At 42.0% G+C, this 13,840-nt stretch overlaps 1 protein-coding gene across 2 annotated transcripts in view; it reads left to right on the top strand.

The window, feature by feature from the left end:
- LOC147236880 (GDNF family receptor alpha-1-like) overlaps positions 1–13,840 on the top strand; it is a 95,859-nt gene that overhangs the window by 67,046 nt on the left and 14,973 nt on the right. For both annotated transcript variants that reach the window (XM_086175254.1, XM_086175246.1), the window contains 4 exons: positions 5,315–5,493; positions 7,112–7,284; positions 9,642–9,751; positions 11,597–11,731. In XM_086175254.1, coding sequence (XP_086031380.1) covers positions 5,315–5,493; positions 7,112–7,284; positions 9,642–9,751; positions 11,597–11,731 — 597 coding nt within the window. The remainder of the gene's footprint in view (positions 1–5,314; positions 5,494–7,111; positions 7,285–9,641; positions 9,752–11,596; positions 11,732–13,840) is intronic.

Genomic DNA, 13,840 nt, shown 5'->3' with positions numbered 1-13,840 from the left:
CACACACACACACACACACACACACACACACACACCGTCCCAGGGTGGGTCCGAGGCCATCTGGAGGCCTGGCGGGCCGGAGACCCTTCAGGGGCTCAGGTTTCCGATTCGGCTTCAAATTGATTATCGTGTCGCCTGTTTCCCCCTCGATCGCTCCTGCAAACTGATTAGAAGGAGCTCTGGTGGTCCAAGGGGCCGACCAGGACCTTCTCCAAGGGGCCGTCCCGTGGACACTTCCTTCTTCTACCTTCTTCTTCTTCTTCTTCTTCTTCTTCTTCTTCTTCCTTCTTCTTCTTTTTCTTCTTCTTCTTCTTCTTCCTTCTTCTTCCTTCTTCTTCCTTCTTCTTCTACCTTCTTCTACCTTCTTCTACCTTCTTCTACCTTCTTCTTCTTCTACCTTCTTCTACCTTCTTCTTCTTCTTCTTCCTTCTTCTTCTACCTTCTTCTTCATCTTCCTTCTTCTTCTTCTTCTTCCTTCTTCTTCCTTCTTCTTCTTCTTCTTCCTTCTTCTTCTTCTTCTACCTTCTTCTTCTTCTACCTTCTTCCTTCTTCTTCTTCCTTCTTCCTTCTTCTTCCTTCTTCTTCTTCTTCCTTCTTCTTCTTCTTCCTTCTTCTTCCTTCTTCTTCTTCTACCTTCTTCTACCTTCTTCTACCTTCTTCTTCTTCTACCTTCTTCTACCTTCTTCTTCTTCTTCTTCCTTCTTCTTCTTCTTCTACCTTCTTCTTCATCTTCCTTCTTCTTCTTCTTCCTTCTTCTTCCTTCTTCTTCTTCTTCTTCCTTCTTCTTCTTCTTCTACCTTCTTCTTCTTCTACCTTCTTCCTTCTTCTTCTACCTTCTTCTTCTTCTTCCTTCTTCTTCCTTCTTCTTCTTCTTCTTCCTTCTTCCTTCTTCTTCCTTCTTCTTCTTCTTCCTTCTTCTTCCTTCTTCTTCTTCTACCTTCTTCTTCTTCTACCTTCTTCTACCTTCTTCTTCTTCCTTCTTCTTCCTTCTTCTTCTTCTACCTTCTTCCTCATCATCCTTCTTCTTCTTCCTTCTTCTTCCTTCTTCTGCCGTGGGTCTGTAGAACAAAGGAGCGGCGCCTCCTCGACGACGGCATCTCTGATCGCCGTGGTAACCGTTACCAAGGGTTCGGATTAGAAGTCGGGATTCAGGTTTGGGTTCGGATTCAGATTCAGAGTCAGATCCAGACTTGGGTCGGGGTTCAAATATGGGTTTGGGTCGGATTCAGATTCGGGTCCGGATTGTGGTTCAGATTTTGGTTCAGAGCCGGGTTCAGATTCGGATTGGAGTTCGGGTTCGGGTTCTGAGATCTGGATTCAGATTCAGGTTTGAATTTTTGCTCAGGTTCAGATCCAGGTTCAGATCCAGGTTCAGATCCAGGTTCAAATTTGAATTGGATGGAGTCAAGATTCAGGATTTGGGTTCTTGTTGGATTCTGATATGGGTTCTGGTTCAGATTCAGGTTCAGATTCGGGTCCAGATTCAGGTCCAGATTCAGGTTCAGATTCGGGTCCAGATTCGGGTTCAGATTCAGGTTCAGATTTGAGTTGGATTTTCGGAGTCAAGATTCAGGATTTGGGTTCTTGTTGGATTCTGATATGGGTTCTGGTTCAGATTCAGGTTCAGATTCGGGTCCAGATTCAGGTCCAGATTCAGGTTCAGATTCGGGTCCAGATTCGGGTTCAGATTCAGGTTCAGATTTGAGTTGGATTTTCGGAGTCAAGATTCAGGATTTGGGCTCTTGTTGGATTCTGATATGGGTTCTGGTCCAGATTCGGGTTCAGATTCGGGTCCAGATTCGGGTCCAGATTCGGGTTCAGATTCGGGTCCAGATTCGGGTTCAGATTCAGGTTCAGATTGGGAATCGGGAAGACGAGTGACCCGGTGATGAATCTTTAAACCACCCATTAGCCAGACAGAGATTAATTAATTTACTAATTAGTATATTAATCAAGAAGATGGTTAGTTATTCTTATCGATCATGTGGTTAGTTAAATAATTAAAATGGGAATCAATAATGAATTAATAATTCAAAATTCTATCATAAATATCAATTGATAATTACTCTAAACAAGCGATAATCAATCGGTAAAATATTGATTGTGTCGGTAAACAGGAAAGGGGTTTGTAGCCAATCCCTGCCGAGGGGCGGGGCTTAATCCGGGTCGGCTGTCAATCATGCCGAGACGCCAAACGTGCAAACCTTTGGACAAGAAGAACAAGATGTTCTGGACTGGGGGGGAATGGAGAACCTGGAGACCCTGGAGAGCCTAGCCAGGAGAACCTGGAGAACCAGGAGAACATGAAGAGCTTAGCTAGGAAAACCTGGAGAACCTGGAGAATCTGGAGAACCTAGCTAGGAGAACCTAGGCAGGAGAACCCAGAGAACCTGGAGAATACGGAGAGCCTAGCAAGGAGAACCTTAAGAACTTTGAGAACCTAGGCAGGAGAACCCGGAGAACCAAAGAACCCGGAGAACCCTGAGAACATGGAGAACCCAGACAACCTGGAGAGCCTAGTTAGGAGAACATAGGCAGGAGAACCTGGAAAATTTGGAGAACATGGAGAGCCTAGCTTGAAGAACCTAAAGAACTTCGAGAACTTAGGCAGGAGAACCTGAAGAACCTGAAGAACCTGAAGAACCCATCACATTAGCATTCAGTCAGTGACAAAAACCAAGGACTGAAAGATAATATTACTGCTGACTTGATACAAAACATCACACACACACACACACACACACACACACACACACACACACACACACACACACACACACGTAACAAGGCAAATAAGGTGAAACAGATGGAGGATATTTTGCAGATAGCGCTGGAAGGTTCATCCATCACGGGGATCTCCTCCTCATGTCGGAGGAACACCGTCCTCTCTGTCTCCAATTAATACATCACCACACCATCAATCACACACACACACACACACACACACACACACACACACACACACACACTCGCGCCAAGGTCCGTCTCCTCCCTCTTCTTCTTCAAGTGTTGAATTTAATTACCTCGGCCGAGGAGGTTGTGTTTAACACCATTTATTTGCCGCAGCACAACAGCCCATTGGTTTCACACACACACACACACACACACACACACACACACACACACACACACGCTGGATGTGTGTCACACCGGCCTCATTAAAAAAAAAAAAAGTAATTTTCGGTGCAAAGAGTCGGAGGAGGATGAGTGTGTGAAAACGGTAATTAATAGCGGATGCGAATTAGCACGGGGTGCTACACACACACACACACACACACACACACACACACACACACACACACACACACACACACACACACACAGCAGGGTTTTGTAGGCAAACCTAGTTGCAGGATTTAGGCCAAGTAGGGGGAGGATTGAACACACACACACACACACACACACACACACACACACACACACGTGGCGTGTGTGTTGTGTAACATCTCGGTCCGGAGTGTTCCGGACTTCTTCTTGAAAGAAAAAAATAAAAAAAGGCAGAAATTGTTTTTCATTAATTTTCTTTCTTTTTTTTTTCGTGCAGCTTCTGTTTGTTTCTGCACTTTTTTCTTTTTTTTAATAAAAAGTTTTTATTTTTGTTTTCATTTGAGGTTATTTTATTCAATTATCATTGTTTCTATAGATCCTGACATTTCAGGTTATTTATCTTTTTATTTGTTTTCAATATTTTCCTTTTTTTTTAAATACCTTTTTCAGATTTTCTAAAATTCTATTTTTATTGATTCTTTTATTTTATTTATCTTTCTGTCATTATTTGTTTGTATTCAGTATTTCATGTATTTTATCATATAAATCTAACATTTATCCAAAATGGAAAATTTGATTTCGGATTTAAATTCTTATATATTTCTATTTCCTGCTGTAGTTTTTTTTTTCTTTTTTGGATTGATTTATTGATTGATTGATTGATTGATTGATTGATTTTCAGTGTTTTTTTTCCTCTATCATGAAATAATTCTCTTTCTTTAAAACATTTTTCCAGTTTTATATGTTTATATATACATATATACATTTTTGTAATTGTGTGTTGATATATTGATTAATTGATTTTATTCCTTTTAGAAATTTTAGGCTTTTTCTTTTACCTTTAGCACAAATAAAATCTTACCTTATCTTATTTTCCCTTATCTTATCTTATCTTATCTTATCTTATCTTATCTTATCTTACCTTACCTTACCTTACATTACCTTACCTTAGCATGCCTTACCTTAGCATGCCTTACCTTACCTTAGCATGCCTTACCTTACCTAACCTTACCTTACCTTACCTTACCTTAGCATGCCTTACCTTACCTTAGCATGCCTTACCTTACCTTACCATGCCTTACCTTACCTTACCTTACCTTAGCATGCCTTACCTTAGCATGCCTTACCTTACCTTACATTACCTTACCTTACCTTACCTTACCTTACCTTACCTTACCTTACCATGCCTTACCTTACCTTAGCATGCCTTACCTTACCTTACCATGCCTTACCTTACCTAACCTTACCTTACCTTACCTTACCTTAGCATGCCTTACCTTACCTTATCATGCCTTACCTTACCTTACCTTACCCTAGCATGCCTTACCTCACCTTACCTTACCTTACCTTAGCATGCCTTACCTTAGCATGCCTTACCTTACCTTACCTTACCTTACATTACCTTACCTTACCTTACCTTACCTTACCTTACCTTAGCATGCCTTACCTTACCTTAGCATGCCTTACCTTACCTTACCTTACCTTACCTTAGCATGCCTTACCTAAGCATGCCTTACCTTACCTTACCTTACCATGCCTTACCTTACCTTAGCATGCCTTACCTTACCTTACCTTACCTTACCTTACCTTAGCATGCCTTACCTTAGCATGCCTTACCTTACCTTACCTTACCATGCCTTACCTTACCTTAGCATGCCTTACCTTACCTTACCATGCCTTACCTTACCTTACCTTGCCTTACCTTACCATGCCTTACCTTACGTTAGCATGCCTTTCCTTACCTTAGCATGTCTTACCTTACCTTACCTTACCTTAGCATGCCTCACCTTACCTTACCTTACCTTACCTTACCATGCCTTACCTTATCTTACCTTACCTTACCTTACCTTACCTTAGCATGCCTTACCTTACCTTACCTTACCTTACCTCATCTCATCCTATCTTATCTTGTTGTATCCTATCTTAGCGTATCTTACCTCACCTTACCTGACGATGCCTGACTTTGCCTGATCTTATGTAACCTTACCTTACTTGATGTTCCCTTATCTTAGCTAACTTCCCCCCCCTCCGTTCTCTCCGTGTGCAGGCGAGCCCACCGTCGCCCGTGAGAACAACTGCCTGAACGCCGCCAAGGCGTGCAACCTGAACGACACCTGCAAGAAGTACCGCTCGGCGTACATCAGCCCGTGCACCAGCCGCGTGTCCACGGCCGAGGTCTGCAACAAGAGGAAGTGCCACAAAGCCCTGCGGCAGTTCTTCGATAAGGCAAGGATCCATCGCCATGGCGACGGCGGCCATGATGGCGGCCATGATGGCGGCGGAGTTTTGATATTTCTTTCTTTTCTAAAGCCTAGCAAACCCCCTCCTTCACTGGGACCATTTCTAGACAAATATCAAACATCAACGAATAAGACGGGCGAGATTTATAGTGTCACACACACACACACACACACACACACACACACACACACACACACACACCCCTGGTGACATCATTAATCTGAGTGTGATGCACAATTTGTCCTCTTCTCATCCCGTCTGTCTGTCTCGCTTTTTGGAATATTTCTTAATTCGGCCGCGGACAAACCGGAGGCGTGAGTGTGTGTGTGTGTGTGTGTGTGTGTGTGTGTGTGTGTGTGTGTGTGTGTGTGTGTGTGTGTTGTTCACTGTGGGAATCACAGAGGAAGAAAGAGAGAAGAAGGGGGAGATGTGGAAAGAGATGCATGGATAGATTCTCAAAGTTTTTCTATTTTTAATTTTTTTTGTTTTGTCTTTTTCACTCTTTTTTTTTCTTTTTATCCTCTTTTTGTTTGCTAATATTTATAGAATTTAATGTGTATATTTAATCTGTAATTTTTTTTTCTCCAACCGTTTTACAGTGCTTTGCTAATTTGGATTACAAAAACAATTTTTAGCTCAATTTAATTTATGTTTTCTAAACTATATAGATTTTTTATTATAGAATTTTTACTGAACTCATGTTTTGTACATTTTTCATTTCAATATGTTTTCATTTCCATTAGATAAAGACAACAATCAAAGTGACATTTTGAGTTAATTTCTGAGGGATTTTTGCACTATTTTGAGGTCTTAGAAAAGTTTTAATCATTATTATAAGTATTATAATTAGAATCATAATTATTGTTAGTGTTATTGATGATGATGATAATGATGACGATAATGATAATGATAATGATAATAATAATATTGTAATTGTTATTGTTGCTATTGTTATTGTATTGATGAAGACCATGATAAAAACTATAATAATCATTATTATTATTATTGTTATATAATTATTATTATTATTATTATTATCATTATTATCATTATTATTATTATTATATTTCAACTAATTAATTTTGGTTTATATTTGTTTACTATTAGCATTCGTATATTGTTATTATTATTATTATTATTATTATTATTATTATTATTCATCCTGTCCAATTTTCTCAGGGTCTTATCTTATCCTACCTGACCTGACCTTATCTTATCTTATCTTATCTTATCTTATCTTATCTTATCGTATTATAATATCTTATCTTATCTTATCTTATTAAGTTATCTTATCTAACTTATCTTAAGTTAACTTATCTAATCTTATCTTATCTCATCTTATTAAGTTATCTTATCTTATTGTATTATAATATCTTATCTTATCTTATCTTATCTTATCTTATCTTATCTTAAGTCATCTTATCTTATCTTATTAAAATATCTTATCTTATCTTATTAAGTTATCTTATCTTATCTTATCTTATCTTATCTTATCTTATCAAGTTATTTTATCTTATCTTATCTTACCAGTTATCTCGGGGTCTTACAGGAGCATACAAGTCACTGCTCTGATCTTCCCGCCGACGTTGCCTTGTGCTTCCAGGTTCCTCCGAAGCACAGCTACGGCATGTTGTTCTGCTCCTGCCCGCTCAGCGACATGACGGCGTGCACGGAGCGCCGCCGCCAGACCATCGTCCCCGTTTGCTCCTACGAGGAGAAGCAGAAGCCCAACTGCCTGGAGCTGCAGGCCTCCTGCAAGACCAACTACATCTGCAGGTACCAGACGGTGTTCAGAGGAACAAGTTCAGTTACCGCCTGGTTGCTAAGATCACCGCTGGTGGATGGGAAGAAAGTTAGCTAGTTAGCTTAGCATAGTGACCTCGTCCGATACGCAAAGTCTTTATTTACAGGGGAAGAGCATGATGAGTTTCACCCAGTTGCTTAGATCCCGGGAAGAGAAACCCGCCTTTTGCAAGTTAGCTTAGCATAATGAATGATAGACTATGGTAAGTGTTAGCCGCCCTCTTCAAACCTCGTCAGAAACACATTTTATTCACCAGAAGAAGAGCACGATGAGTTTCACCCAGTGTCTTAGATCCCTCCTAGAAGACAAGAAGAGATACCCTCCTCATGTGAGTTAGCTTAGCATAGTGGATGAAATCCTATGGTAAGTGTTAGCTGCCCTCTTCAAACCTCATCAAATTTGTATTTTGGTGTCATTTGTTAAAGCAATATGTTGAGTTCCACCCAGTTGCTTAGATCTTGGGAAGAGAAACCCGCCTTTCGCTAGTTAGCCTAGCGTTACGAATGATAGCCTACGGTAAGTATTAGCCGCCTGCTTCAAACCTCATCACATATGCATGATTTAATTTACCAGAGCAACGCGTGGAGTTTCACTCTGCTGCTTAGATCCCTCTTAGACGACGGAAAGAGAAACCCGCCTTTTGCTAGTTTAGCTTAGCATAATGAATGATAGCCTATTATAAGTGTTAGCAGCCGACTTCCTATCTTGTCAAATATGCACTCAAGTTTCATCCACTGAGTTTCACCCAGCTGCTTTGATCCCAGAAGGAAGATGTTAGCAAATCCCGTCTCCTGCTAGTTAGCACAGCATAATGAATGATAGCTAACAGTAACTGTTAGCCTCCCCCTTCACACCTCGTCTAATCCCACCAACATTTCATTCCTGAGTTTCACCCAGCTGCTCAGATCCACGCTGGATGACAGAACAACCCCAGCCCCATGCTAGTTAGCATAGCATAATGAATGTTAGCTTACAGCAGCTGTTAGCCTTCCACTCATACCCTCTCAACCATCGACATTTTATTTGCCAGAGGACCACGCTTCAGGAACACGTCAAGAAACCCCACCTCTTGCTAGTTAGCTTAGCATAATGATAGCCAACGTCTGGTACGTTGCATGATACGGTTTTTCAAGACCGTCGGTGTCTTACTCCCGCGGCGCCTCTCGCCTCCCGCCGAGTTTTAATAACCCGCCGCCGCCGCTAATCACTAAAACCAAGATGGCCGCCGCCTGCAAAACAAGCGTCTTCCCGGGAGACGTCCATTAACCCTAATCCTAAACATTATCCACGTCCTCGCCGCTCATCCCTTCACGCCAAAGTGCTGTCAGCTAATCGCTAATTAATAGGCTCCTCCCACCGGGCGGGGGGGGGGAGGAAGTGGCGAGGCGAGGAACTTTCACCACTTCCTGTTTGCGGCGCGCGACCTTAGTGTGACCCGGGAACCGGTTTCGTGGGGGGGCGGGGGGGTCAGGAAGGGGTAATTCAATGATGGACATCTGACATCACCCTCACTGGGGAGTGTGTGTGTGTGTGTGTGTGTGTGTGTGTGTCTCCAGAGCCTGCAGCAGCAGCAGGCTTCTTGCGGCTCGCTGGGATTAAATGGAAGCATTAGGCTTCATAAATGAGCTCCATTTGGACCCTGGCCGCAGGTCTGCCCCCCACACCATCACCACACACACACACACACACACACACACACACACACACACACACACGCACACACACTCCTACTTAACAGCATGAAAGCAGTAAATCCACTCCACAGGTTTTTCTCCATCAGGCGGCCGGACGCCGGGGGCGGAGCCTGTCGCGTGCTAACACGCTAGCACGTCACAAGCTAACTGCTGTTGACAAATGTCAACATGCTCGAGGCTGCGTGGCGAGCAGTGATTAGATGGATCACTGTTACACTGCAATTGTATGTGTGTGTGTGTGTGTGTGTGTGTGTTGTGGCCCGTACACACACTTCCACGAGTGTGGCAAGATCACCGATCAATACCTTCGATCCCGTTCCGATCGTGTCGTTCAGAGGCCGCTGCTGTTTTTTTTTTTTTATTTAGCTAGCTGAGAGGCGCGCCGCGGAAGCAGGGCCGCGCAGGCGTCGTCGGGGGCGACCTCATCGCCACGGCGACGGCGGCGGCCGCTCGGGACGGCTAATTGCATCAGGGGAAATGACTTCCAGGGAACATTCATCCGGACCGGCCGCTTTCCGGCACATTCCGGTCACATCGGCCCTCCGAATTTGGCTTCTAGAAACTATTAGCGGGCTAATCGCATCTGGCAGTGACATGTTTCTGGATGTGTGTGTGTGTGTGTGTGTGTGTTCCAGGTCACGTCTGGCTGACTTCTTCACCAACTGCCAGCCGGAGCCGCGGTCGCTATCGGGCTGCCTGAAGGAAAACTATGGCGACTGCCTGCTAGCATACTCCGGTCTGATAGGTGAGCCCGCCCCCCGCCGCCGTCGACCAATCACGGGCTGCTCCTTCCCGTGATTGACAGGTGACGCGTTAAGGAGTGAATGGCGGACGTTGCAATGGACGTTTGTGATTACTCGTCGCCGGGGTTGATTCACGGACTCACACATTCACATGCTATTAAACAGAAAATATTTTTAGAAGCTAAATTCATTCATTCATTCATTCATTCATGTATCATATAGAGACAAAACATTTGTTTAATAACTTTACTAATCTACATGTTAAATATGTCATCAATCACCCTCTCATTCACACGTCATATAGGGACATCTAACCATTCACCCTCTCATTCACATATCTTTGAAACATATTGTTTTCACCCTTTCACTTACATATAATATAGAGTATACGACCATTCACCCATTCATTCACACGTCATTGAGACATTCCAACATTCACCTTCTCATTCACATGTTGCGTCGGGACATACAACCGTTCACTCTTTCATTCACATCATTCATACACCCATTCACACCTGTGGTGTGTTTGTGGACCGTGGGAGGAACTGGTAGAGAAACCGACCAGGGATGAGGTGAACCGGAGGGGGTAGTTAACCCCCCCCAGCTGCCCGACCCCCAAAAACATGTCTCCGCCGGGTTCGCGGGATGATTCTGGGTCCGGATTAGGATTAGCGATCGTCAGTTCCGCCGGTTCCACGACGTTCCACTCCAGCTCTTCCTCAGGCCGACCCGGGGATTAAAAGCCTGGATTTAGATTACAGGAGCGGCGCAGCGGGTCCAGACCAGCTGAGCCACGGCTCAGCACTTCTGCTAGTGGATGGAAGGTGGAGGAGGTGGAGGGCGGGATGGAGAAAGAAAAACATGTCCCGTTAGTCATCCAAAGGTCGGGTCGACAAGCCTGAAGGTGTGGAACCTTCTGCAAGAGGACAAAGGGACCGGAGCCTTCTGCTTCTGATTGGCTGCGAAGGTCCATCGGGCATTAGTTTATGAGGTTCTCAAAGTCCAAGATGGAGGCCTGTTTCCAGGGGAAGATACCCCTAACTCACCTCGGGGTATCTCGGTTAAGATACCCCTAGTCTACCTCGGGGTATCCAGGTCAAGATTCACCTAGTCTACCTCGGGATACCTCTTGTCTCCTATGAAAGCCCCTATCTAAGTTGAGATGCCCTTAGTCTACCTCGGGGTATCTTGTTTAAGATACCCTTAGTCTACTTCAGGGTAACTAGATTAAGATAAGCTTGCTTGCGGTAAATTCCAATTTTAAGTTTCTTGGTTTGTTTGTAATCATTTTAAATAACTTCTATAAAGTTGCATTTTAGTGTTGAGCAAGCTAGGTGGCTAGCTAATCAGTAAATTACAATATTGAGTTTTAATTAAGTTTGTTGGTTTGTTTGTCATCATTTTAAATCACTTCTATAAAGTTGCATTTTAGTGTTGAGCAAGCTAGGTGGCTCGCTAATCAGTAAATTACAATATTGAGTTTTAATTAAGTTTGTTGGTTTGTTTGTCATCATTTTAAATCACTTCTATAAAGTTGCATTTTAGTGTTGAGCAAGCTAGGTGGCTAGCTAATCAGTAAATTACAATATTGAGTTTTTATTAAGTTTGTTGGTTTGTTCGTCATCATTTTAATTCACTTTTATAAGTTAGCTGGCTAGCTAGCTAATCAGTAAATCACAGTTGTATACATTTGAGAGGAAACTGAACCGGTTCAAAGAGATCAATGGTCCAAGTGGCAACTGGGTTTGAGTTTTTCACGGTAACTCCCAGCTAGCTAGCTAGCTAGCTAGTTAGCTATCTAGCTCGCGCCCTGCATGCCCTCCTGAACGCCGTGCCGCCTGTTGCAGGTACGGTGATGACGCCCAACTACCTGCGCTCCACTAGGATCAGCGTGTCGCCCTACTGCGACTGCAACAACAGCGGCAACAACAAGGACGAGTGCGACAAGTTCACCGAGTTCTTCACCGAGAACACCTGCCTCCGTAAGTCTCCGCGGCAACCATCGCGCAACATCCCCTAGCTTAGCGACGGCTAAAGGCAGCGCCTTTTTGTTAGTTATTTTTCTATTTGTCGTCATTTCGATTTCTGCAGCATCCTCGCACAGCTAGCTAGCTAGCACATACTTTGAACACACACACACACGCACACACACACACTCTTTCTAAGCGCACACACGTTAGCCTAGCATTTCTATGCACCAAAGAGATGAATAGACTTCCAGGGTTCCTCCGCCGATCAACATCGTGTGAATGAGCTGCATCCGTTTCCATGACGATGAGGTTAAGCCCCGCCTCTCCTCGCAGGGTCGGCCGTGATTGGCTCGACCCTGTGAGCAGGGTCGTTTATTTCAGATGATTCACCCGCGCTTCAAAAAAATGAAATTGATGTAAAATTAAACCCATAAAATGTCCGTCATTGTTATATTCATTATTCAAGAACTTTAAGTTTTTTTTTTGTAGTATTTCTTTCCTCGATTTACGCTTCGGTTTAATCTTTTATAAGTTTCTTTATTGAAAATGTAAGAAAAAAATATCTTTCCAAAATAATCAAGAGCTAAAATTCATTCATAAAATAAAACGATGCTGCGTTCAGGGACATCAGGGAATCATCAGGTGACCTTTCAAAGAACTACAAATGTAGTTTTCATTGGTTCTTTCAAAACGGAGGAGGAGGTCAAAGGTCAGCGGACGCAGCATCATCACGATACATCCCTCCTCCATCTATTCCCTCTATCCTCCCTTTCTCTTCTCGTCTTTCTTCATCTTTCCCTCCGTCTTCCATCGGCGGAGATCAAATGGTTGAAGGTGCGTTCAAAGACCTCCCTTTATCTTGTTATTTCCTTCCCATCGGGAGGAGGAGTGGGCGGATGGAGGGATGACGCCTCTTCTTCCTCCCCATTAGCCATCCTTCTGTCCTCCTCCTCCTCCTCCTCCTCCCTCGCTCCGGCTGAGCTTGTTCAGCAGTAACTGGAAGTGACAACAATGAAGATCGCCGTTCTGGGCCGGGAGAACCAAGGAATACGAAAAGAGGGGGAGAGAAAGAGGCAGCTATCAGTCCTGTTGTCATGGTTACGATGTCCATAGGATGCAAAAGAGATACGGGGTCAAAGGTTCAAATGTTTCTAAGGGAAGAGGAGGAAATTTAATCTAATTTAATTTAATTTAATTTAATTTAATTTTATTTTATTCTATTTTATTGTATTTAATTTAATTTCATTTTATTTTATTTTATTTTATTTTATTTTATTTTATTTTATTTTATTTTAAGGAAAAAAAAAGATTGATATCCGGCTAAATTTCACTTAAAGGGAACCGATCAGGGCTGATCGATCATCTTGATTATTGGTTTTCATCCATGATCAGCCCAAAGGGTTTTCTTTCATGAAAACCCTTACATTATTTTACAATTGTAATTTAATTTAATTTCATTTAATCTCATTTAAATTAATACAATTTTATTTTATTTTATCTTATTTTATCTTATTTTATTTTATTTTATTTTATCTTATTTTATTTTATTTTAAGGAAAAAAAAAAGATTGATATCCGGCTAAATTTCACTTAAAGGGAACCGATCAGGGCTGATCGATCATCTTGATTATTGGTTTTCATCCATGATCTGCCCAAAGGGTTTTCCTTCATGAAAACCCTTACATTATTTTACAATTTTAATTTAATTTAATTTCATTTAATCTCATTTAAATTAATACAATTTTATTTTATTTTATTTTAAGGAAAAAAAAAAGATTGAACTCATGAAAATAAGAATGTTAAATTTGGAAAAATAATCAAATGACATTTAGAAAAACAGATATCGCACACAGCCGGGGGTCAAAGGTCACCTGGAAATGCTGGCATCTTCTTCTGAATATCTGGTTAAATATATTAAATATTGGTCATCGTTCCCAATAATTTTGATTATTGATTATTTATTATTATTATAAGTTTTTATTAGTAATCAGCTTTGATATCAGTGGTGATCAAAATTCAGTATCTAAATGAGTCAATACCTTATGTTGCAATTTTATTTTATTTTATTTTATTTCATTTCATTTCAATATAGTTTAGTTTCATTATTATAATTGAAATCATG

Source organism: Fistularia commersonii, chromosome 2 (assembly GCF_037954325.1).
Source record: "Fistularia commersonii isolate RoL2024-O1a breed Wild chromosome 2, RoL_Fcom_v1.0, whole genome shotgun sequence".
Classification (NCBI taxonomy): Eukaryota; Metazoa; Chordata; class Actinopteri; order Syngnathiformes; family Fistulariidae; genus Fistularia; species Fistularia commersonii.
Note: the sequence above shows the minus strand (reverse complement) of the source record. Positions and strands in the feature narration are given on the sequence as shown.